Genomic DNA, 26,648 nt, shown 5'->3' with positions numbered 1-26,648 from the left:
CCACCAGAAGACTAAGCTCCTGCTGGTATAGCCCTTAAGGTCACTGAGGCATACAAACCCCCTGACCACAATAAGGTGGCAATCTGCCAAGGAGAGAAACTAAATACAAAATAAACAAAATTTCCTTCATTCAAATTTTATCTACCAACACCACAACATATATCTTAACTGGATGGCCTAACTCCCAAATAAATGTTAACCTAAAGTAAGACTTCACACACTATGATCAATATTTACAAAACTGAAAGGTAGTCTTGTGAACAACTTCTCAGACTAATTTATAAAACAACAGATATAAAACATTTTATGTTTTCTTTCTTTTAAAAAAAATATATATAATATAATTTTTGGCTTTTTTGTTTTGTTAGCAACCGAACAATTCAAAAATCTCCTTTCTCTCTGGTTAAATTAATCTGTTTGTCATTAATTATTAATAGCCTCTGTAAAAAAATAACTATTTATTTAGATCGTTTTTTAAAGCTATAGGGAGCCATTGCAAAAGAGTCAAAGGGCCACATTAGGCCCCAGAGCCGCAGGTTGCAGACCCCTGCTCTGAGAGAACCAGTGTTGAACATCTGGCCTGGCATCATAGTCCATCAGTTCTGGTCCCTCCATGCTGATTCTCATGAGCGTGTACGCTTTATCTCTGCGCTCAGTGCGTTTTTCCTTTTTACTGCTGCTCTCAATGTGAGCGCACACTCAGTGAAGGGCTCATTATGTCTGGCTCCGTTCGCAGACCGGAGCACAATGGTGTTAATACTCGGTGCATTCACCGTCTCCTCACCCGCAGCGTGGAGCAAGTTCAGCCGCTCCGTCCAAAAAAAGGTCACCCTATACACACTCGCACGGATGCGACCAGACAAAATTTTCACTCACACACACTGAAAATATACTCGCATATGCAAACATTTTGGTCGCAGTCTTGAGCCCTGCATATGGAATGGTAATGCTTTTCTGGTACTCATCCTCTAGATAGAAAAATCATCTTGGACTTAATTTGAAGCTTATAAACTTGGCAGGTTTTTCCATGTACATGTGAGGCAGTTATATGTATTTTAAAAAGCTTGAAAATAAAAACTTTTTCTGCTAGTTTTCCCTATGTGTCAGGATACACCACAAATGTTTACAGTTATAAAAGCATTTATATAGCTGCAGTACCTTAATATTCACAATTATATCTTTTCACCAGAAGCTTTTCCCAAACATTTAGTTTTTTGGCCCCTGACACCAAATGGGGCCAAGTTAGGGGTGGTTGTTATCAACTTGTAATGGCCTAAGGTTTATGATATTGATAACGGGACATAATAGTGAAAAAAAAGGTAGCAAAAAACATCCTGAGGAGTGGCCCTGGCTCCTGGCCTAATAACCAAACAAAGGTTGCTTTTTGTTTTTTTGCTTGTCTTTTGATGTGAATGTTGTTTTTCTTTTTCCCATTTCCTGCTCTGTTGTAATTTTTTTTGCTGTGTTAACTGTCCTTTATTTTGTCTTGATTTTATTTTTTTTTATTTATCTTAAGTTAAAGTAGAATTGTGATATCAGTTATATCGTTATTTTAAACTGTGTAAAATATAAAAAGAAAGAAAGATGTTAATATGGGGAAGGGGGGCACACAAATGTAGAAAAAAGAACAATCTGAACATTAATACAGAAAAGAACAAAAGGTTTGTCTATTTTTATATTAGTTTTGTGTAGTTTTGGGAGTGATTTTCCTGTTATTTTTGTGAACACATGTAGTCGCATTGTTTGTTTTTGGTTTTTACGCTTGTGCAATTTCTGTAATTCTATAAATTGTATGTATGTTTGCCATTTTGTGTATTTTTGTTGCCCTGTTTTGTAATTTTCTGTGTTTTTATTTAGTTTGTTTGGTTGACTATGGGGCTGCATGTGGCCCCCGGGGGCAGAGCTGCTAGCTACCCAAGTCTGGCCTCAAACAAATAGGCTAACTGGATGGACTGAGAGAATTGCTACAGTTGAATACATTTAATGTTGCGATGATAACATGTAAAAAAACAACTTATTTAATTGCTATCAAAAGGTTAGAAGCCATTTCTTTGAATGGAGGCTCTGCGATCTTCAGCAGCTAAAGATAGCTTAATCTTGCTAAATTTTGGTAGCATTTATCTGTGTTCTCAACCTCAAAGGCAGTTTTTTAGCTAGTGTTAGCTAGCGGAAAAAGGACAAATTCATTTAAAAAAAAAAAATACAAAAGACACAATACAGACAATGTACTAATATGAAGAGTGGCAAAAGATTCTTCAGGAAGAGTTTTCTTTAAATACACACGACAATCTACAGCAAAACAATGCTGTGCTAGTATTGATTGATTGCGTATTGCTCATGAGCTACATCTGTGACTGAAGCCAGTTTTGCTAATGCTAATGATAGACCAGAAGCAGAATAATTAAGTTTATAACTAACACAAGAAGGTTAGCTTTTATTAGGCTATTTATTTATTTCAGGCTCAGTAACTGTGATTAATTAAAATGATTGTAATTGAATTGTAATTGCTTGCAACTGTAGTTGTAATCTAATTGTAATTGAACACGGGTAATTGAAAATGTAATTGTAATTGTAAAAATGTCATTGACCCCAACCCTGGAGGACTAATAAATGAGCTGTTCTACCCTCAGTCAAAAGCACACACTGTACCATCATGCTAAGAGAAATGCACCATGGGAGCTCCCACACCATGGAACCTCACTATAGTTACACTGACACGCACGCACACGCACACACACAACCTGTGAATTCTATTTAAAGCTGTGATCGTGTTGGTGATGAACATTTAACCAGGTTGCGTGTGCAATGCTACAAAAATGTGTGTAAAAGGTGAAGCACAGCGTTCAATGCAGCATGTCTTTTTAGTATTCAGTAAATAGAGTTAGTAAACCTGAGTGAAAGCATTGTGCACAGCAGACACGGGCAACTGGTGGCCCAGGGCGCACATGCGGCACTCAGTCTACATTTGTATGGCCCCAAAAAGTAAACAATAAAAAATTACTCCAAAAACCACAAAAAGTGAACTAAATTAGAACCAAGATACACAAAACTACTCCAAAAACACAAAATGACAACGTAAAAAAATTAGGGAAAAATATACAAAAAACCAACAAAAATATAGAAAATGACTCCAAAAACACAAAACAACAAAAATACACAAAATTATGGAAAAATAAGCAAAATGACAACAAAAATGACTCTGAAAACACATGAAACCGCAACAATATGGAAAATGATGGAAAAATATACAAATGACAACAAAAATACAGAAAAATGATTCCAAAAACACACAGAACAACAATTATACAAGAAAAACATAAAATGACAAAAAAAAAAATGCACAAAACCCCTTTGCTCTTTCTTTCTAATTGGTCATTATTGTAAATACTGACATGAATGTGGATCATGTGATCCTCAGATCAGATTGTGGACCCCGCGGCAATGAAAGTGGCCCATGTCTGGTGCTCCATGTGTGTTTGGTACGTACCCCGCAGGGAACCGACGCTGCCATCCTGAGGCTCTGAGAAAGCTGTATGATTGGGCAGACTGCTTCGGGACCGCGTCACTGACTCAAGCTGGGAGGCCCGGCCCAGGAGAGACGCTGCGTCTAAGACCTCCCCCTCTTTGGCTTCCAGGTCGGACTTGGAGGTGGTCAGGGGCCGTGGTGCAGCCGGAGCTCCGAGGCGGCTGGGGTCATTAAGGCAGGCAGCTGTACCACTGTCCAAGCTTAACACTCGAGCGTGTGTTTTGGCACTGCCCGTGCTGGGGGTGCGGCGGGACGAGCGCCGCTTTCCTCCTCGGCGAACCCCTGCCTCAGCTTTGGCTGCCATAAAGATGCTGGCGTTGGATTTCAAGGCCTTTGTGTTGCTCTCTGGTGAGTGGCGGGAACGGGAGGTGGTGCTGGACGTGGTGGAGTGGAGACTGGAGACACAGCTGAGTTCACTTTGGTCACTGAAGTCCTCCTCTCCCCCCCCAATGAAGACCGCACCACCGCGCATCGCCACATGGTCCTGATGACCGCTGGCGTCAAAGCTGCTTGCTCTTTTTTTGCCAGAGGGCCGGCGCCCGCTGTGTCCTGTTGACAACGAGGAGGTCCTGTGAACATTCTTTACTGACTTTGGCTGCAGGTCATTGGTTACACACACATGCTCCGTGGCGGTGGCACCCGTGGAGCCTTCAGAAATGCTGGGGACGGCGGCCTCCTCCCCAGGTCGTGTGCCTGCAGAAGACGGCGCCTCTGCAGGATGTTTCTCGCTCAGTTCATTGGCGTGAGGGTTCTTATTGGCCTCCTTGGAAGGAACGCTGGGAGTTGGAGACTCAACAATGGCGTTGGCCCTGTCCCGGACGCGTTCGTCCCCTGACAGCGAGAGCAGGCTCTCCACGTGGGTGGAACTGGTCTGCTCGCTGTGGAAGCTGCTCAGCGTGCTGTTGGTGTCTCTGTCAGTGCCACTGCAGTAGCTTTCTGTGGAGCCGCTGCTGCGTGTGCTCAGACTCCTCAGGCTGTCTACACTTCTCTCGCCTCCATCACACGACCCTTTCCTACTCCCACCCAGCTCCATCTGGTACAGACCTGAGCTACCCTCCCCCGTCTCCCTGGAAGCAGAACGAGCTACTCCGCGAGCCTCTTTGTGCCGGTAACACTGGACTCCAGAGGTGGAGGGCGTGGCCTGTTCCTGCAGGTACAGCTTCTCCGCCCTCTCCCTGTCGCTCTGTCCTGGTCTGTGTGGTCGAGCGGTCTCCTGCTCACAGACGGGGTCCAGGCCCCCTCTTCTGGGCGGAGGATACAGAGCAAACTCTGGCAGACAAGGGTCGGGGAACGCAGAGCCCACAGAGCTGGAGGTCCTGGGCAGGCCGCGAGCACGAAGCTCTTTCCTAAAACTCTGGGACTGCATGGACGCATGAGCGGTGACCTCTGCGTCGCCCGAGGAGTGGGACAGGCTGAATTGATACGCAGCAGAACTACAGAGATCAGCGGGCTCCCTGGACAGCTCTGAAGGACACAAGGATGTGGACGGCTGCAGGGAGGCGAACGAGTCGTTGGGAACCAGGCAGTACATCTTGGTGTCTGAGAGCAGATCTGGATCAACACAGAGGAGGAGTAAAGGTTACAGTTTGTGATATACACAGAGGTGTAAAGAGAACTGCTGTATTCTAGTAGAAGAACTGTTATTTGATTAAAATACAAGTAAGTCATACATAAAAAACCCAAGTACAAGTATAAAGTAGCTGAATTAAATAATACTCAATAAAAAAGTTACTAGTTACTTTCATCCCCCACGTTTAGTTTTGGTAATAAATCTTGCCACGGTTCCCTGCATACAGTAAACATCTCATGTATAAACTTAAAAAGGAAGAGATCAAATCTTGCACAATTGGAACTTCATTTATTTTCTACAAAGGCATCTGTATAAAATAAAAGGTTTGTTAAAATGGGCAATTATTTAAAAAAATAAAATAACACCAATAAACTTAATTCAAAATAAAAAAATTTAAAAAATCTCAGGCTCTCAGTATAGCTACATTTATGAACTCTAAATCAGTGTTATGCTGCAGCCAAATGTGCCATGTGGGTAACAACATAATAGGTAGAAACCAAAACCTAAATAATAGAAAGTGGCTGGGTGTTTATGAGAAATGGCATGACTAAGAACATATGGATTATGTTCAATAACCATCAATACCTTCATAAACTGCTGACCTGAAATCAGTACAGTACTGTGGTTTAAGGTACCAATTTTAACTAATCTACTCAGTAACGGCTAAGTGTAGAAATGTAACAAATTACTTCTTTTAAAACATACTTAAGTACAAGTATGTTACTCAAAAAAGTATATTTATTTTTTGAGTATATCCATAAAAGCAACCCAATTACAGTAACGCGAGTAATTCATTACTATTTTGTGTTACCGTGATCATGACTGCAGCTCTCCACGAGGGTCAAACTGATGTCATCTGAAGTCTTTCCACCATCTTCAGGAAAAGCAGAGAGAGAAAAAGATTTGAAAGATTCATAATAATCACTATTCCTCTGACTTTCAGTGGGAAGCATTTTGAGAGTACATGTGCAAGTGTGTGAACCAAATATACTCTTCAGTTTGAACAAAGGGCGACCGTGGCTCAGGTGGTAGTGAGTCGTCTTCTGATCGAGAGGTTGGGGGTTCGATCCCAGTACCTGACTATGTGTCGAAGTGTCCTTGGGCAAGGCACTGAACCCTCAGTTGCTCCCAGTGGTCGACTAGCGCCTTGCATGGCAGTCCTGTCCCACTGGTGTGTGAATGTGAGAGTGAATGGGTGAATGAGCTGATATGTAAAGCGCTTTGGGACTGCTTCAGTGTGGTTATAAAGTGCTATATAAATCAAGTCCATTTACCATTTACCAAAGAACAAAGGCTGGCACTTTAATGCATTAATCGCAATTAATTAACCACAAAAAAATAACGCACTAAAAAAAAAAAACTCTTAATTGTTTTGTTTGTTTTTTTTTTTTAACTCCAAACAGCGCGGAAACGTTCTCAATGCACGAGTTCCTGGTATACTTACATACATAATACTGATGCAGACCACAACACAAAAAACAGGAGAACCAGAGGAGACGTCATTCCTGTGCTTTGAGGGAGTTAATTTTAGTTTCAATTCAAAACACCAGATGGAAAACAAAAGCCCAGTTGTGTGAAAACTGTGCAAGAAAGAGTTTGTCAAACACCGGAGCTCTTCTAAATTCCGTCAGCACCTCAATGCTAAACATCTAGAAGCTAGCACCTCAATGCTAAACATATAGCAGCTAACACCTCAAATCTAAACATGTATCAGCTAGGACGTCAATGCTAAACATGTAGCAGCAAGCACCTCAATGCTAACATGTAGCAGCTAACACCTCAATGCTAACATGTAGCAGCTAGCACCTCAATGTTAAACATGTTGCAGCTAACACCTCAATGCTAAACATGTAGCAGCTAACACCTCATGCTAACATGTAGTGGCTAGCAGGGACAACGGTCCTAGTGGGAGCAGACAGTGTCTCCAATCCACACTAGACACTCAGACAGGGTTCAGAGCCAAAATGAATAACTATGAGTGACAAATGAATCAAGTCAGTGATAAATGATTGTAGTGAACAGTCGACCACTCTCGTGGTAGAGGATATGGGTGGGGCTTGAAGCACTACTACAGATAGCACTGTCTGACCCAACTTATCAACTGCTATGTAGAAAGACTATTTCAAACTAAATTCATCAGCAATGTTCAGTTACCAGTTCTCTGGAAAGTTTTGCTTTTTTATTTTAATTTACAAAAACACATTTGTTTTAGAACATTTACAAAAAATCCTGAAAAGCATGAATATTGTTTACTTAAATTTAATTTTGTGCTTTGTAACAAAGGAATCATAATATTCTATATTCATTCACAAGATTAGAGATAAAATTAGCCACTCCCTGCCTTCACCTGGGCCTGCTGTACCATTAAATGTAAATAGGCCTAACCTAAACTGTTTCACACATATAGGACTTCAGGAACTTAACTCTATTATTTCATCCTCCAAACCATCGACCTGCCTTTCAGATCCGATCCCAACTAAGCTGTTTAAAGAAGTTGTTCCCCTAGTCTGCCCATCTTTGTTGGAGACAATAAATATATCCCTATCAATAGGCTACGTGCCACAGTCCTTTAAAGTAGCTGTAATCAAACCCCTTCTCAAAAAACCTACTCTTGATTCCAGCACTTTAGCAAACTACAGGCCTATATCTAATCTTCCTTTTATTTCAAAGATTCTTGAGAAAGTTGTGGCAGCTCAGCTCTGTGAATTTCTTCAAAACAACAGCCTGTTCGAGGACTTCCAGTCAGGTTTTAGAGCTCAACACAGCACAGAGACTGCTTTAGTTAAAGTAACTAATGATCTACTCTGGGCTTCAGATGAAGGACGACTCTCAGTGCTGGTTTTATTAGATCTTAGTGCAGCTTTTGACACTATAGATCACTATATTCTACTAGAGAGATTAGAGAAATTACTTGGAATCACAGGGACTGCCCTAAACTGGTTTAAGTCCTACCTATCTGATAGGTACCAGTTTGTACACGTGAATAATAAGTCTTCTGTGTACACTAAAGTAAGCTACGGGGTTCCTCAGGGCTCTGTGCTAGGTCCAATCCTCTTCTGTATCTATATGATCCCCCTTGGTAATGTTATGAGAAAATACTCTGTTAACTTTCACTGCTATGCTGATGATACCCAACTGTATGTATCAATGAAGTCAGGTGAGACAAATCAGCTATCTAAACTTGAGGCCTGTCTAAAGGACATTAGGGCCTGGATGGACCAAAATTTTCTTCTTCTCAACTCAGACAAGACTGAGGTCATTGTACTGGGCCCGCGACACCTTAGAGAAACCTATGCTAGCCTAACTGCCCTAGATGGCATTACTCTGGCACAAAGCACAACTGTTAGAAACCTTGGGGTTCTATTTGATCAGGATTTATCCTTCAACTCTCACATAAAACAAACTTCAAGAACTGCCTTCTTTCATCTCCGTAACATTGCTAAAATCAGATCTATCCTGTCTCAGGGCGACGCCGAAAAACTAGTCCATGCTTTTGTTACCTCTAGACTGGATTATTGTAATTCTCTTTTAGCAGGCTGCCCGAGCAAGTCGCTTAAGACACTTCAGCTGGTTCAAAATGCTGCAGCACGTGTACTGACTAAAACTAGGAGAAGAGATCACATTACTCCTGTATTAGCCTCTCTGCATTGGCTTCCCATAAAATATAGAATAGAATTCAAGATTCTTCTTCTCACTTATAAAGCCCTAAATGGACAGGCACCAGTCTATCTCAAGGAGCTTGTAGTGCCATACAATCCCCCCAGAACACTACGCTCTCAAAATGCTGGACTACTCGTTGTTCCATTCATCTCTAAAAGTAGTATAGGAGGAAGAGCTTTCAGTTATCAGGCCCCACTTCTCTGGAACCATCTACCAACCACGGTTCGGGGGGCAGACACCCTCTCTACCTTTAAGGTTAGGCTCAAAACATTCCTCTTTGATAAAGCTTTTAGTTAGGAACCAGCTCATAGCTCATAATTAAGATGCAATAGGCATAGACTGCCGGGGGGGGGGGGTCTGGCATGCTCGGTTGGAGAGAGGTTGGAGAGGGCGTTAAGAGAGAGGTCATTTAGGTTAGAGAGGGACCGGAGAGGGTCCCATTCCTCTTTCAAACACTCCCTCTATGTCTGCTTACTCCCTTGTGTGTTTGCTCCTGTACTCCTTCTGGCTTTTGTCTTGCAGGTCCGTGGGATCCTCAGTGTGGAGTTACAGAGACTCAGCGGCTCTGTCTCCACCCTTTTCTCTGCACACACCCAACACAGCATAACGTGGATGGCTGTTCATCATAGGAATGGGATCCACACAAGGTTCCTGCTGCTTAACAGAAGGTTTTCCTTGCCGCCATGATGAATTCATGTTGGGTGTGGGATACATATGTATGTGTATATACGTATATATGCATATGTGTGTATCCATAAAATGAAGAGTCCGTCCTTAAGACTGCTCTACTGTAAAGTGCCTTGAGATACCATTGGTTATGATTTGGCGCTATACAAATAAAGATTGATTGATTGATTGATATTGCACATTATGTTAGCACTCAGTGATTGAAATAATAAATACCATTTTGTTGTTTAGCTCATTTATTGTTTTCATTGATTCAGTCGGATACCAAAATCCATTTAAAATGAAAAATATTGCCTCTCGTGTCAAACATTGTTGACATTAATTTAGATTATTTAATTACAGTCAATAATCAATTAAATTTGTTTGTTTAATCGAGTCTTACCACTTAAAAAAAAAATGCATACCGTTTACAGTGATTAAGTCGACCTTAAGATTCTTTGTTTCTCAAATCACTTTCTAAAGTTTGTGGAGAAAAAAAGAAAAAGGGACAGATAATCAGATCTCACGCAATGTCCTTGTCCTAGTTAGAAGCACGAGCTGCTCATTTAAACACTGCTGCTGTATCATCTTCTTTTTCTACTTTCCTGTAAAAGGACTCCTCTTCTCATGACTCAGCAGGGCCCATCACTACATCTTAGTGTGACTACTAGGTCACAGCAGTGCTGAGTCACGCCTGCCAGTCATGCAAGCTGCTGAGTGACCTTGGTCAAAGAAATGCTTGTTCCACTAACAGGGCCCTAAAAAAATTTTTTTTTTTTTCTAAATTCTGTGTTTTCTACATACATTTTTTAAAATTCTGCTTTCTTTAGAAATATTGTGTCATTTTTTATTAATTAAACAAAAATGTATGTCAAAAACCACATGTAAGCTCCAATTCAAAGGCAGATATAAGTTTTAGTGACAGAAATTATTCTGACTGGTCCTTTTTTAATTATTTATAATATGTCTTATAAAGATATATGAGAGCAGCATTGATGTCACCCATTGTCCCCTCAGGGATCAATGGTTTACTGAATCTGTGCAGGTTTATTTATTAAGTTTTGATCAACTTTATTTTAATGATCCTGAAGAAACCATTCCAGACAGTAATGACTAGACAAAAACAAATGGACACAAGGATGCATCAGTTACTCCACCACTAGGGGCGAAATATTTTAGAGTATTAGAAGCTTGCAACATGTTTAGCTCAGGACGGGAGTGGGATGGGGGGTGCACCGATTGAATGGTCCCCAGAAACATTTCCCCAGAGAAACGTTATTCGCTTCTTGATGTTGGCGTTTCATTCACATTATGTAATTTTCTGAGTTTAACAGTGGATTCCGTTTTTATTGGTCAATTCCGTGACTCCGTGAACTTGAAAATTAGAGGGCCGTAACCTACAGCAGTGGTTCTCAACTTTTTCAGCCCAAAACCTCAAAAATAAAGGTTCCAGAGACCAGGGACCCCCACTATACCTGTAGGTGAACACACACATCAACATTGAAGAACAGTCACAGGGCCAGATTTTTGGGGCCCATCCATATAGTCAACAAAATGATGGTCCATTGTTCTATGAATCTGTGATAACCACATTTATTTATTTATCTGAATAATATCCACTGTAATCCAAGAACATTTACTATTATTTGCACCATAGTATATAGTCATCTTGATGTAAATCAAAAGTAACCAAAACAGTCAGAAAAAGTGGTAAAAAGGGTTCTAATTGTCAATATTGGAACAATTAGCAAATAATAACTGGCAAATAATGAGCCTTACACATCGTGAATGTGGTTAAATTGGCAAAAAAAAAAAAAAGCATGAAATATGATGAGAAATGGTTCAAAGTGAAAAATAATGTGTGGGGATCAGGAGGGTGCAGTCAGGCGTGGTGGAGAGGTGGGTCTCTGGGGGGCGTGGAGGGGTGTTGCTGGGGGCTCTCTTTGCGGGGTCTCTCCGGGCGGTGCCGGCCTGGTGGGGCGTGGGGGTGCCCCTCCTCAACGGGTGGGGCTTGGTGCTTGTCTCGTCTCCTGGTTGCCTTGGGGGCGCACCTCGCGGCGTGTGGGTCCGGGGCAGCCTGCCGCGCCGGTGTGGGGGGTGGGCACGCTGGGGGGTGCTGGCGGGGCGGGGTGGTGCTCTTTGCTGGAGAAAATGGCGCTACGTACGAGAGTTGACGTTCCCAGCAGCGCACATTCAACCAGAGCATGTGTGGAACTCATGGATAGTGTGGTGATGGAGAAATAAAACATTAAAAAAAACAAGGAACACAGTGACACTCTGCATGTCCGGGAGGAGGAGGAAGTTGCGTGTGTACAGACTGACAGGAGAGAAAGTTGGAGGAACGCCAAAATACAGTAGGAAATCCATTCAACTCTGACCCAAAGCAAAATAATAATAATTTTGCCATCAAAAGCCCGGTCTGTTTTTTTTGGGTTTTTTTCTATAAGGAAACAATGTTCAAACATTAGAGTTGTCACTAAAACAAAAAAATAGCTTTAAAGTCACTGACGGGGTTTTTTTTTTTTTAGAAAAAGGCTTTTTTCTCAGCTTTTTGCTCTGAAACTGAAGATTTGTGTAAAACTTGCTCTATTTAACAGCTGATTACAAAAGAACAAAACGAGCAGAATCAGATAGTCATAGTAGAATATATTCTTAGAATCAGTCAAAATGCTCAAATACAGCTGGCACTGAGGGGGGTAGAGATTCTGAAAATGGCTAGCACTGAATGAGTTAATAGTCAAAACATGTCAGGAGATCAAAGTAAATTTACTGAAAAATGTTGTCTGAGTAAACCTTAATGTAGTATACCAATGTTTGGAAGAATAATGACATTAGGTAATAGGTAGTGAGTAGAGATATTTACCTTTGACAAACGTTGCCCTCCCATGTGAGGATGCAATCTAAAACAAGAAAGAAAAAACAGGTCAGAGTGCTAACCCTATTTTTCAAAATGACAAGCATAGAGATAAATACATAGAGAGAGAAACAGTACTGTGTGTGAAAGAGCTCCTATGATAACAAAACATTGGGCTCCTTTGTTAACACTGCAGCAGTGGAGCAGAGCAGGTTCGCTGATGAGTAAGTCAAGGACACGCTAAAACACAGAGCATGACCCCCATGTGGGAATCACAGGTTATTTATAGTAGAACCAAACGACTGCAAAAGAACAGAGAAATCTGCTGACACAGTACTTACAAAAACACCTTGCCTTGTACGTGTGCACGAGGTCAACACTGACAAACACTGCCTGACACTGTAAACTCATTATTAAACATGGCAAAAATGACAGGCAGCGTCAGAACAAAAACAAATAGCAAACACGCAAACAAGAAAAACACTTCTGTGTCAATATATGAAAGTTTGAGGATCCGTGTCACGGTTTCCATTCGTCCTCATACCAACAACTCTGTGGATTCGTCCTGAAAGCAAACATTTGTTAGAGCATTGGATTTTCCCGAAAAAGAGATAGAAAATACTAATCTCCTTCCTATTGATTTTTATATTTACTATCGTAATTAAAACAAGCCCTGCAATGAACTGGCGCCCTGTCCAGGGTGTGCCCCTGCCTAACAACCACTGAGTGCTGGAGACACCAGCAGACCCATGTGACCTGGAAAAAAGGAACAAGCGCTTCAAAAAAAATGGATGAATGAATAAATAAAACCAAAGCTATTCCAAATGTTATTGTGATTTATTTAAACAAAATCAAGCAGGAACTAGAATTTTTGCATTTCCTGAAGAAAATGCAAGTGAGGATGCACAGCTGAGACACACCACTATATGGCTGCTAGAACAAAAAAACAGAACCTGACAGTAGCATTAACATTAACAGTAGCAATGCATTAGCAGTAACAATAGCATGAACCTAACATTAAGTTATATAATCAACCAATAGCCTAGCATTATCATTAAACTAACATGAAATTAGCATTAACCTAACATTAGCAATTACATTAGCATTAACCTAACATTAACAATAACATTTCCATTAGCATTAACCTAACATTAACAATAACATTTCCATTAACCTAACATTAACAATAACATTTCCATTAGCCTAACATTAACAATAACATTTCCATTAGCCTAACATTAACAATAACATTTCCATTAGCATGAACCTAACATTAGCAATGACATTAGCATTAACCTAACATTAATAGTAGCATTTCCATTAACCGAGCAGTAGCATTAACTGTAGCATTAGCAGGAGTATTAACATTAATTTATCATTAACCTACCATTAACATTAACAGTAGCATTAACTATAACCAAAAGTTAGGTTATATCATCTACCAATCAGAAGCCAGCAGTAGCATTAGTCTAGCATTAGCAATAGCATAAACCTAACATTAACAGTAGCATTACCATTAACCTAGCATTAACATGAACAGTAGCATTAGCCTAACATTAACCTAACATTAACAGTAGCATTAGTAGTAGCATTAGCATTAACCTAACATTGGGTTACATCATCCACAAATCAGAAGCCAGCAGTAGCATTAAGCTAGCATTAGTATTACCCTAACATTAACAATAGCATTAGCCTAATATTAACCTAACCTTAACATTAACAGTAGCTATAGCAGTAGCATTAACCTAACATTAACAGTAGCATTGGCATTAGGCTAGCATTAACATAAAAATTAGCATTAGCACAAATATAATCGGATGCTGTGAATAAATGTTTTGGGACAATATCACATTTACAGAATTTGTCTTAATAAACAAGTGGACCGACTTCACCATCTGAAATGTAAATATCTCCATGACACGGACTAAACCCTCACCCACATGTTTTTGGACAATATAACACATTTACAACACATAAAACAGGTGGGCTAATGTTAGCTTTAGCATGTGTAGCAAATGGTTGGATGTCAAATCTGACATGATCCCAGTGTGCTATGTTTTCAGGAAGTTTAAAGGTCTGTAATGGCTTTGACTGATTAGAAAAAGCTCATGACGGAGGCTCTACTTTCTGTGTGGGGTTTGCATGTTCTCCAGATATTGTGAGTTTTCTATAAGAACTCCAAACACACAAGTATAGTTGGAGGGAAATGGAGGAGGTCTGAATGTTATGTGAAGGCATTGTAAGCAGTCAGCTGGAACGGACAACAGCGGATCTTCACGAGCCGTGCACGAGTTGGACTGTGCACGGTACGTGTATCTATGAGGACGTTAGAATGTGATGTGAGAGTTAGAGCGTGACATCGGAGTGTGTGAGAGTGTTAAAGTGAGAGGTGTGAGAGGGACGTGTCTGAGTGAAATAGAGATCAATGCTTTCTAAACGTATTTATATCATGGAGCGGAAGCCGGACCTCTGTCCGTACTGTGGGGCACAACAGCACTTTTTCAACCTTTTTGGAGCCAACGTACATATTTTCATTGAGAAAAAAATCCCAAGGCAGATCACCAACCCAAAATGTTAAAAAAATAAACTTCATAACCTATAGTAACAATATCAAGTGTCTCTAATAAGAATCAAATAAACACAAAAAACAAAGTTTTTATGATCTTTAATTTCTTCTTATAAAAAGTGCAATTAACAATCTGGAGTCATTTTGTTGGAGTGTTTTTAATAGAAATCAAATGACAAAAGCAAACAACAGCAAAAAAAAATCTATGATTTTTCAAATTTCTTTATTAAACATTAATAGCGTCAGATTTGATCCAGAGGCTGTTATTGCGGTATTTATGTTCAAGAATGAACTGAGTTTATGATTTAAACTTAAACTCTGATTTACATGAGCGATGAGAACTAAGTAGCAGTTACTGTCTGCCATTTTCTTTCATTATTTTATTTTTTATCATCAGACAAAAGCTCCTCATCTGTTCCTCCTCAGAGTGAGATCAGTCCTAAAACGCAGCAAAGCACACGTGGTGTTCTTATTGAGTGTTTTTTTAAATAGATTGTTATGATTATCACAAGTGAAGGTATAGCATTGTTTACACACATCCACAGAGGTGGGGTCTCCTCTCCACTCTGACCTGCAGCTGAAGTCAGGAGCTGCTGTGAAGCTGTCTGTCAGTGAGCTTAGGGACGGGGGAGGGGCTTACAGCAGCACAATGGAATATTTATACAATAATAAATTAATTTTAAAAAATTTTTTAGACCGATTGGGTGAAATTGAATGATTTCCTACGGCACACCTGACGATGAAAAACCCTGCTCTCAGCTTGGGCAATATATATCAAGTTTTCTATTTTGGCGATATAGAAAATGACAATATTGCTTATATCGAGATATCTGGGTTTTTTTTATTACTTTTTTATTTATACAATTACAGTACAAATCACATCATACAAGTATTTAATATTATTCATAGAGTACAATCAAACAGTGGCCTTTTTCCATATTTCTGAGATATCTATTTTATAGCTTATTTTGCATTAAAATACTTGTTTTAGGAGTTGCTGCTTTAGTTTCTTCTCAGAACAGCAGGAAAAGCACCGTTAAATGGTTGTCTGAGTGCGTCCTAACCCAGACCTTCCCCTAAACAAGCTACACTACCGAACTCACTCACACATGCTGTCCCTAAGGAGAAAATGCCAAAAGATGCACATATTGTACAGCTGTTTGTAAACAAATGTGCCTGTGTGTCAAATTTAACCCAGAATTGTCTTTCTGGTAAAACTTTGAGTAAAAAATATAGAGCTTTATATCAAATATCGCCATTTAGAGAAAAAATATTGTGATATGAGTTTTGGTCCATAATGCTAAGCCATACTCTCAACAATGACAAGGAGGGGTTACAACCTGCTTTACACGATTTGTGAGCAGCATTTTATGGTATTTACTTTGATTTCAAAATCCCCTGAAGGTGATATATTCTCTCCCTCTAACGAGCTCACCTGCTGGTTCAACTCCATCCCGATGTAGGAGTTCCTGGAGCTGCAGTCCACAGGAGGAGTCTGCTGTCTGATGAAGTCTGCCATCTCCATGCCTCCTCCAGGGTCCCTTTGCAAACACACAAACACAAGGACATGCTCAGTTTGGGAACCCAGAACACAGGTGTTTTATTATGAAAGGCTGCCGTTAGGAATGCTGCTTGTTTTTGGAGCTTGGGCTGCGTCCGAATAGTTCTTCCTATCTCCTTTCCTATCCTTTTTTCCTTAACCTCGTGGATTACATCAAAGGATTAAGGAAAGGTGAAAAGAGACTTCCTAAAGGAGTTAGGGAAAATACCATCACGTTGTTTTGACAATCAGACGCACTTCCACTAGGTGAAGTAATAATCCGACGGCGACAAAGGTTAGTGACGTCTGCCGTGATGAAAAAACTACAAATTTCCAAAAAGAGACTACTAAAACCACATTCATAACACTTTCCTTTGTGCCTCTAACCGCTGATATAATCTCAAATATTACAAGGTTTGAATGTAAATCAAAAGAAAAGAGGCTACGAGGAACTGAAGTGAAACTAAAAGCCCACACACCTTCCACTCAGAAATCAACATTAATTCAAAATAAGTATGATTTTATGAAATTGTTACATTTATGTAAGATATAGTTCTACATAACATGGTATGCATACACATGTACAACTGCACAAATCATTCCTAGGTCAATCAAATAATGTTGATTAAAACATGATGTGGCTAAAAATGTCTCTGATCCCTTTTTCTTGTACGACAGAGTGCTCTGTTTTCAGTCTCCGTGAGTTTCCCTGAACGCTTAGATATGAGGGTCCCTTTAAATGTTGATGTTGCAAGGAATTGTGGGTCAGCATAATCTAGTCTCCTTTGGTAAAGGATGCATCAGTGTTTCCTAGGCTAAAGGAGGTTATAAAGGAAGCATTGAGCCTCCTTTCCTTAGCTTTTAGAGAATTGGAACGCTCCTTTTCATGGCCGCCACTTAAACACTTTAGGAAAAGTGGATAGCAAAGGAGATAGGAGGGACTATTTGGACGCAGCCCCAGTTTTTCATCTTGAATACATTGTTTTGGAGTATGGAAAGTCCAGTGAGGTCTCAAACACGAATGAAAACACCCATGTGCATTTCATTTATGTCTATGTTTAGCCCAGACTTTTATGTAGGGGAACCGAGGGTATATGATATGGTTTAATTTATTCAGACACAGTTTTCAGGAAATTTACTTTGCTCTCCTAACATGTTTCGACTGTCCACTATCAAGTCTTCCTCAGAGGCATCTGCTGATCGCTTTGATGTGTCCTTATGAGTTCTTTCTGGGCTGTGACCAGCCTGACAGAACTGTCGCCCGATGGTCTCTGGAGAAGAGAGTCCCAGGTGTGGGTCTTGAGACCTCTGAGGAAGACTGACAGCAGACATTCAAAAACACGTCAGGAGATCAAATTCCTGAAAATTTGTCTGAATAAATGAAAAGAATTCAAAGTGTACTTGCTGAAATTATTACAGGAACTAAGGAGTGCTAGAATTCGGTTGTATTGAAAGTGTTCATCTAGATCACTTTGAGGTTGCTCATTAATAATCCATTTTCCCTACAGTGGGTTCTCTTTGGTAAGTTCAAATGTCTGAAGTTAAATTATTAACAAAAAACACAGGTAGAATTAATGCATTCATATTTAGAAAGAATGAAAATATTGATAATATCCAAGCATAATGTAGATAAAGACTACTAATATTCTAATTATTGGTTAACTGGTGCAGTGGTGAAGTGGTAATTCCAGCAAGTTCATTTTGTCTTCTTTGGAAGTCAAAGACACATCAAAGGGCAGTTGACAGTTGCAACATGTATAGAGATAAATTTTCTAAAAAAAAAAAAAAAAAAGTGTCTGAAAAAATGAAACGTTAATGAAGTGGTTTTTGGTTTTCATCCAATCTGGTCGATCACTGTGGGAGTCCCCTAAACCTAACTGCTCACGTTGCATATCGCTTTGGATAAAAGTGTATGATAAATGGTAAATGGACTTGATTTATATTGCGCTTTATCCCCACACTGAAGTGGTCTCAAAGCGCTTTACAATATCAACTCATTCACACACCAATGGGACCGGGCTGCCATGCAAGGCACTGGTCAACCACTGGGAGCAATTTAGGGTTCAGTGTCTTGCCCAAGGACACTACGACAGGTGTAGGCTGGGATCGAACCCCCGACCTCTTGATCAGAAGACGACCCCTCTAAATGAAAAAGACATTGTAATTGTAATCTTGTAAAATAAAAGTTTCTCAACAAGAACAAGTTCTCTTCTGGAGAAAAAAAACTTGCTCTAATCTAAACTTGGTAAACTCCAAGTTTTAAGCTTAATACTGCAAAAAGGGTTCTGATTGGCTGGAGTTTCTTGATTAAAGCAAAGCCTGATTGGTGGGGACATGAAAGGTGGTCATCTTAAAGGGATCCTCCACTTTTTTTTTTAACAAGTTTGGCCTAGAAATGTTTTAAATGTACCTATTAGAAGATCTAAGCCTAATAAAACAAATTGTTATGCACCATATTAATTTAATTGCCTTTTAAAAATGGGACTACTTTACAGTTTCAGAGCCTGTGTTTCACCATCTTGAAATCATGTGATTGATGATGTCATACGGCCCCACTCCCTGTAAACATCCCATTGTTTTCTATTGGAGTGAAGAATTCAGCCTGATTTTTAGAACTTTTAGCAGCTTCTTCACTCAAAATGACAACTTGTGTTGCTTTTGGTTGCACTAAAAAACAAGAAAAGTTAAAAAAAAAAATTTAAAAATCTGTGACCGCAGGGAAAGACAGTTTTAACTCTGCAGTTTTGTAGTTCGTAGTAGACAATGAAGCAGAGAAGAACAGCTCTGATAACTCTACTTCAATTAAATGAATATGGTGCATAATAATGTGTTTGTTAGACATAGGTCTTCTTAACTCAGTGCCATTGATGAGATAATTTGTCATTTGAATTCCAAACGCTCAGTGCCATTGACGAGAAAACTCGCCAGTTATGTTTTTTCACTGAGATTATTAGAAAACACCTTGGCGGAGGTCCCTCATCAATATCTAAGCTGTAGTGTGATGTAGATACCAACTGTGCCCTGAAGGTGGCAGCAGCGCACCTTTCGATGACAAATTAGCCACTGATGCTAACACTAGCTAAAGGGAGCGAAGCAGGGACGAGGGGGAGATTATGGCGCTGTGTGATATTGTGAAGTATCCAGCAGCTCACAGCACCACATACTAACACAGAACATGGGTGGACCTGAGTGGATTATTGATAATGCTGTGATCGTGAGATAAAACCATCAACTAACAGGGCCAAACGGGTCATCCCTGCATGTTGGAAGAGGAAGTTACGTCTGTGATTGACGGGGGGAGCAGATACAAAATATAGTAAGTAAAACATTTAACGGTGAGCCAGATAGCAAAATAATAATAATTTTGCCATCAAAATACTTGTTTCAGTGTTGTTGTTTTTTTTGTTTTTTTTAGAAGGAAACCAATGTTCAGATGTTATAGTTTTCAATAAAGCAAAAAAAAAATTACTATTTTTTTTTTTTATAGAAAAAGCCTATTTTTCTCAACTTTTTGCTCCGACACTGGTGATTTGTTTAAAACTTGCTCTATTCAACTGCTGATTACGGACAAACTAAAGCTATAAACATTTTTTTTTTTGATGAAAGTAAAGACTTCTTTCAGAATCTGATTTCAGATAGTCATAGTACAAAACATTCTGTGGGTCATTAAAAATCAGTCAAAATGCTCTAAAACGGCTGACACTGAGAGGGGTAGAAATTATGAAAATGGCTAGCATTGAGTGAGTTAATGAGTACATTTCAATGATTTTTAGACAAACTTGTACAAACAATAGGTGATCCCTTTAAAGTGAGGACGAAGAACAATAAAAAGTAGAAATTATGTTCTGACAGTGTGACATATGTAACAAGTGTATGCATGTGTGACACAGCAACAATCATATTTCCTTATCCCAAATAAAACTCAGATTTCAGACATCGCTCCTGCATATTTGACAGGTTTGTTCATCTTAAGGGTAACGTTTGTTACCAGGCCACAAAGGAAACAGTGTGAGTAATGAAATCCAACATGAGGAAACATCTTCATCATGTCTCTCTTCTGTTTCCATGTGTGAGGGCAAAGCTGCCAGTGACACTGGCTTCAATTCTCCTTTTTCCTTTCCCAGCGTCCTGCTAAGTGCTCCCACTGGAATGTGAACGTCACCACTCAGAGGCTTCTGCTTCCTTCCCCCTGTTTTCTCCTTAACATCTTCCCTTCAGTGATTGTTCTGCTCTTTTATTTGGCTTGAACGCTGATGAACTGCTTATTAACTCTCATCCATCACTTCATTAGCACCATTTTCACTGCATGCAATGTTTCCACCACAAAGAAGCAGGTGTTAGAACTGAGTGTCTGTTTATCATCCAAAATAGGCAGCAGTAGGGAGGGTCGTCTTTAAGGAACTTTTTCTCCACAACTTTCATTTTTTTGTATGCCTGTCAACTAACATTTATGCAAATGTTTAGCTTGACTGGTGAATATTTAGAAGTCACTTAAAGGGATCATGAAATTACCATTTTGACAACGGTTTTACTAATTCACTAGTAATTGATTAACCAATGGTTCTACATTGGTTAATCACAATTTGTATGCAATAATCTCACATTTTAAATCAGGGGTCCCCCATGGCCACTATCCAGCATGTTTTAGATGTTTCCCTCTTCCAACACACCTGATTGAAATGACCAGGATCGTTATCAGGCTTCTGCAGAGCTTGATGATGAGTTCATCATTTGAATCAGGTGTGTTGGAAGAGGGAAACATCTAAAACATGCTGGATAGTGGCCCTTGAGGACCAGGATTGGGGACCCCTGTTTTAAATGATGATCATTAGCAGTCACTGTATATTTGTTACTTTACAATAGCAATGTTTTTTGGACAATTTCCCCTTAAACTGAAGTATGGGAAAAATTGTGGGGCTTTGAGTGACCTCTAAACATGTGTCAATCTGCTGCATTTTTGCACTGCATCTTTCTTTCATGAGATAGAACATATTTAAACATGCAGATCTGGGTTACAATAAATTATTTTTCCCCATTATATCATGGACCACCCTAGTAGGGAGGGTGGTGAGGGTAGGGAGCCAGACTCACCCTGGACCGTTGCTGTCCTCCCGACAGGTAACGGCTCCATCATTGGCTCTCTCAGTGCCACCTCTACCCTGGCTCTTCTTGGCCTGATGCTCCACCACCTCCCCCTCGTCGAGGGCATGATGAAGGCGGTAGTTCACCATCTTCAGCAGGAGGAACATGGCCGCTATCACACCACAGTAGATTCCCACGATCACCATGGTCGGCGGTAAGGCCTGAGGAGGACATAAAAAGTAATTCTGTGTCATCATTAACAGCAGACATGGTGATCTAACATTGTGCGACCCCTAAAGCAAACACACAAAATACACTAATGGACAACAAAAAATGTCAGAAATACACAAAAACACAAAACAATTATACACAAAAATAATTGAAAAATAAAGAAAAGATCAACAAAAATAAACAAAATCACAACAAATATACACAAAGCGTCTGTACTACCAAGCTGGAAAATTATGTCCGGGATATCTTTCTGATAGTGGCGGGCTTCACCTAACCAAACTTTCTCCATCAGAGAGCCCCTGTACTACGAAGCAGGATATAAATACAGTACAAAGTGATTTCAGACAAAATACGTGCACGGGGTGGAGATTACAGCATCAGGCCAATCAGGGATAAACTGTAGAGCAATTTACGTCACAATTGATGAATAATTCTTTAAAAATATTAAGAATTAAAATCCATAATTCAGACAAAAAAACAACAGAAAATGCAGGAAGAAAGAAAACTTAGGCAGGAAGCTGCCGACACTGTTAATGCATAAAAACGTGAGATTATACAATATTTAGGGCTGTCACTTTAATGCATTAATTGCGATAAATTAATTAGTGGAAAAAATAACGCACTGAATTAAACTGATCGTCCTTTTTTTGCACCACAAACAGCACGGAAACTCTCATTGCACAAGTTCCGGTATACCCATAATACTGATGCAACGGCTACAAAGGTAGAACCTGAGAAGTCTTTGCGTGCTTTAATTTTAGTTAAATGAAACACACACCGGATAGAAAACAAAAGCCCAGTTGTGTGCAAATTGTGCAAGAAAGAGTTTGTGGATCAGCGAAGCTCTTCCACCTCAATGCTAACATGTAGCAGCTAGCACCTCAATGCTAAACATTAAACAGTTAACACCTCAAAGCTAACATGTAGCAGCAAGCACCTCAATGCTAAATATATAGCAGCTAGCACCTCAATGCTAAACATATAGCAGCTAGCACATCAATGCTGACATGTAGCAGCTAGCAGGGACAACGGTCCCAGTGGGAGCAGACAGTGTCTCCAATCCACACTGGACACTCAGACAGGGTTCAGAGCAAAAATGAATAACTCCATGAGTGACAAATGAACAAAGTCAGTGGATAAATGATTGTAGAGAACAGCCTCGGTGGTAGAGGATGTGGGGCTATTACTACTAGATGTGATTGACATCTCCCCCTTTACATTTGCCACAGGTTTGTATCCAAGGAACTTTACAAAAGATGTCAGTAGACGTTTTAATGCAGAGCAACCCTTCTGATTTCTCTACAGAGCCTTTCCTTAAATGCTCTGCATCCAAAACGTTGTACAGAAAACTACTGTTGGCAAAAAACATAAAGCAGCACACGACATCTGTAACGATGTGAGTGCACATCTGCGGTGTGTGATGTTACAAATGTGTGTCAAGGTAAATTGAAGTGTTCCTTGATAAGTGGTGTTCAGGTGGACGGAGCCAGGTAGAAACCCAAGGTTTCTTAGACAAAACCTGCCAGCGAGCAGGTTCAGTTCCTGAAGAATGTTACCATGGTGACAGACTCTTGCTTTCAGGAATTGGATATTCAAGAGTTTCCCATATTTGAGCCCAAACATACTCAGAGTTTGAACATAACCTGCTTTCTGGATGGATTACCCCCCAGGACACACTGAATGAATCCCGGAAGTTAGCCCGATAACACAAAATTCAGTTTTGTAGTACAGGCCCAAAATGACTGAAAATGTTACAAAACATCAACAGAAATATATATCAAAACAAATACTAACAAATGAAACAAAAATTCGAAAAATGACTCAAAATACACAAAAGGACAACTAAGAATGTCAAAAATACACAAAACAATTAAACAAAAATAATTGAAAAATAAACAAAACATCAACAAAAATAAAGAAAATGACAACAAATATACACAAAATGGCTAAAAATTTTACAAAACGCCAACAGAAATATACGAAAAAAATTACTCCAGAAACGCATGAAAGAAAATTCTAAAAATGACAGAACAAGAGAAAAACATGAAAACAAAAATATAGAAAAATGTCAAAAATATACAAAACGTCAAACAAAAACACACCAACCTTTTGATCTTTAACGTATGAATCTGTGTTTACAAGTTTGGCCTAAAATATTTATGCATGAGGAGATCTATGTCTAACAAAATACATTATTTTGCAACATATTCACCATTTACTGTAAAATTTTCAGTTATTTCTGTGAATTTTAGTCAACTTTGTGCAAGTTGTGTATGTTTGTTGTTGCTTTATTCATGTGTCTACTATGTGTCCTTTTGCATACATTTCCTTAGTTTTATGTTTTTTAAGTCATTTTGTTTGTTTACTTTGAGGGCCACACAAGAAATTGGTTAAAAGTTAGAATGGCTAAAAACAGAAAAAGTGGTTAAAAGGGTTTAAAGTGTCAATATTGGACTAGGAGTGTGACAATAGCTCTATACAGCGATATATCGCGACATTTTTCCGCACAATCGTTTATCGATATGCTCCCGCTAAGTATTGATTTTTTTTTTTCTTTCCCAAAACCTTTTCTGCTTTTTCACTAAAATGTGCAGGTACGTTTTCACCGAAATTTTGTCACTGTTTGTTGAAGGAACCAATATTTTGTTTACTGGAATATTGCACTATAATAGTGTCACTGGTAAGAAAGACCCTATTTATTGTTTACAGAAAGCACTATTGGAGATACTTATTCATTTACATTGGCATGTTGACACTGATTTACAGAAATGTTGCACTAAAATAGTGTCACTCTTCATAAGACACTTTTTCAATTTATTGTCTTCCAGAGATGTAAAATAAACAATTTATTTTTTCACCTAATCTTTTTTTTTGTTATGTCAGAGATTATCGTAGATTGATTTCTGACCAATATATCGATAATCGCAGAATCATCATATCGTGAGATAATTGTTATTGTGAGCTTTATATCGCGCATCGTATCTTGAGGTACCCAGAGGTTCCCCCCCTATATTGGACCAATTAGTTTAAACTGGCAAATAATGGGCATGACGCATTATGAGTGTGGTTAAATTGGCCAAATAAACATTTTTAAAAAAAAAAAAAAAAAAAAAGAAGTTAAAAGTGACAATAATGGGTTATCATATGCGACATTAGGTGGAAAAGTGGTGGAATGGGCTTATAAGTGCTAAAAATGTCTTGAAAATGTAAAGTAATGTAGCAAAAATGCATTAAAAGGAGCAAAAAAAGTGATGAAAATAGGTTAATATATGAAAAGTTTGGTGCAGTTGCAAAAAAATCATAAAAAACAAACAAACAAAAAAACATGGTTTCTTGAAGGTATCTGGCGACCCCAAGGTTTAGAACCCTTTACCTAATATATAACGTAAGGTACATTAATGTTGAAATTGCTCATTTTTCCAACATGTAATCCGCGGCCCACTTGAGATCAAACTACTCTGTGTTTTGTCCCCTGAACTGACATGAGTTGGACAGCCCTGGGTTAAAGTGAGCAAACAACAGCCGTGCGCGTACAACATTAATACAGACAGATTAATGCTGTCACAGCTGGTCACACCGGGGGGGGGGGGGATTACACTGGAACATCCTAACGGTCCTTAAACGCAGCACAGACACAATGGAGCACTGTGGTCCCATCTATTCTCTATGTTGTCACACAAATATACAGTGGAGGAGCACAGATATGTGCCATCAGTGTGTTGGAGACACGCTGACGGTGTTGTTTGTGAAGTTTGAGCTGCTCCAGATATTAGACACACTGCGACCTAATAACGGAGCAGTGTGTGTGGTTAGCTCAGCACCGAGGCGGAGGAGGCTCACCATGTACAGAGTGAAGGGGAAGCAGAGCAGGAACAGCCATATGTAGAGGTGCAGAGCGTTGACGAACGTGTTCTGGTCCGGGTCGTAGTACCATCCGCCCGTGACCGAAGCCCACAGCCCCTGTCTGAGGATCTGGAGGCTCTGCGACCCCATGGCGGCGGGTCCGACGGTAGCAGCACCGGGGGAGAGGGCGACTCTCCGGCTAATCGTCGCCGAGCATCACAAACAGCTCCTTGTTTCCAGACAGTGGCCTGAAAATCCCCTCTGCAGCCATCTTCTTCTTCTTCTTCTTCTTCTTCTTCTTCTTCTTCTTCTTCTTCTTCTTCTCCTGCTGCTGCTGCCAGCTGGGCCAGCGCTGTTTACTCCTCCACTGAGGAAGACTACAATCCCAGCATGCCCCGCGACAACACTTCCTGTTCTTCTTAACATCACCGCTGCCTCTTCGCTCCCTGTCTCCCTAAATCAGCGTTACTGTTATTGGCATCACTACTTTTGTGCTTCTATATAATATTTCACTTCAAGTGAAGTGTTACATTTTAATTTTCACTGTTCCCCAGGGATGGGTTAAATTGCAGAGGACAAATTTCAATATATATGTGTAACAACATATATAAATGACGAATAAAGGCTTAAACCCCAGTTTAATTTAATTTAATTTAATTAATGATGAACGTGCCAAGTTATATCTAGATGTAGCTAAATGCTGCTCCCTGCAGGACACAGTGTTACAGTGCAAAGGACTGGTCAATTGTAATTGCGTAATTGATAATTAATTACAATTATAGTGTAATTTTAAAAATATGTTGCTGTCATAATTAGGTTGTAATTGAGATTAGATAATTTACTTTGTAACCTCCATACAAATTCTATAAAAATATGTCAATTATAATTTAACACAAAACTGGGGAACCATGTGAGAGTTCTATGTACAGTTCTTATTAAAATGTTTCATATCAAGCTTTCCTACATGTTACTGTTTTAATCAGTTGAAATCAAGGGGTCTAGTGACACAAAAAAGGCTCAGATGCCCACACCAAAAACATTAAAACCTATATTTTCATTGATTAGGAATCCTAACAAGGTAAGCAATATGAAAGAAATTAGATGATGGAT

At 39.6% G+C, this 26,648-nt stretch overlaps 1 protein-coding gene across 3 annotated transcripts in view; it reads right to left on the bottom strand.

Annotated features, from left to right (window-relative positions):
- Nucleotides 1-25,895, bottom strand: part of pcnx1 (pecanex 1) — a 102,845-nt gene extending 76,950 nt beyond the window's left edge. For all 3 annotated transcript variants that reach the window (XM_028442533.1, XM_028442535.1, XM_028442534.1), the window contains exons 1-6: nt 25,536-25,895; nt 21,474-21,685; nt 16,278-16,383; nt 12,286-12,322; nt 5,908-5,970; nt 3,488-5,077 (exon numbers count right to left, since the gene is read on the bottom strand). In XM_028442533.1, coding sequence (XP_028298334.1) covers nt 3,488-5,077; nt 5,908-5,970; nt 12,286-12,322; nt 16,278-16,383; nt 21,474-21,685; nt 25,536-25,688 — 2,161 coding nt within the window. In that variant the 5' untranslated portion in view covers nt 25,689-25,895. The remainder of the gene's footprint in view (nt 1-3,487; nt 5,078-5,907; nt 5,971-12,285; nt 12,323-16,277; nt 16,384-21,473; nt 21,686-25,535) is intronic.
- Nucleotides 25,896-26,648: the final 753 nt, after the last annotated feature.

This window comes from Gouania willdenowi, unplaced genomic scaffold (genome assembly GCF_900634775.1).
Source record: "Gouania willdenowi unplaced genomic scaffold, fGouWil2.1 scaffold_55_arrow_ctg1, whole genome shotgun sequence".
NCBI lineage: Eukaryota > Metazoa > Chordata > Actinopteri > Blenniiformes > Gobiesocidae > Gouania > Gouania willdenowi.
This window is presented reverse-complemented; position numbering and strand designations above follow the sequence as displayed.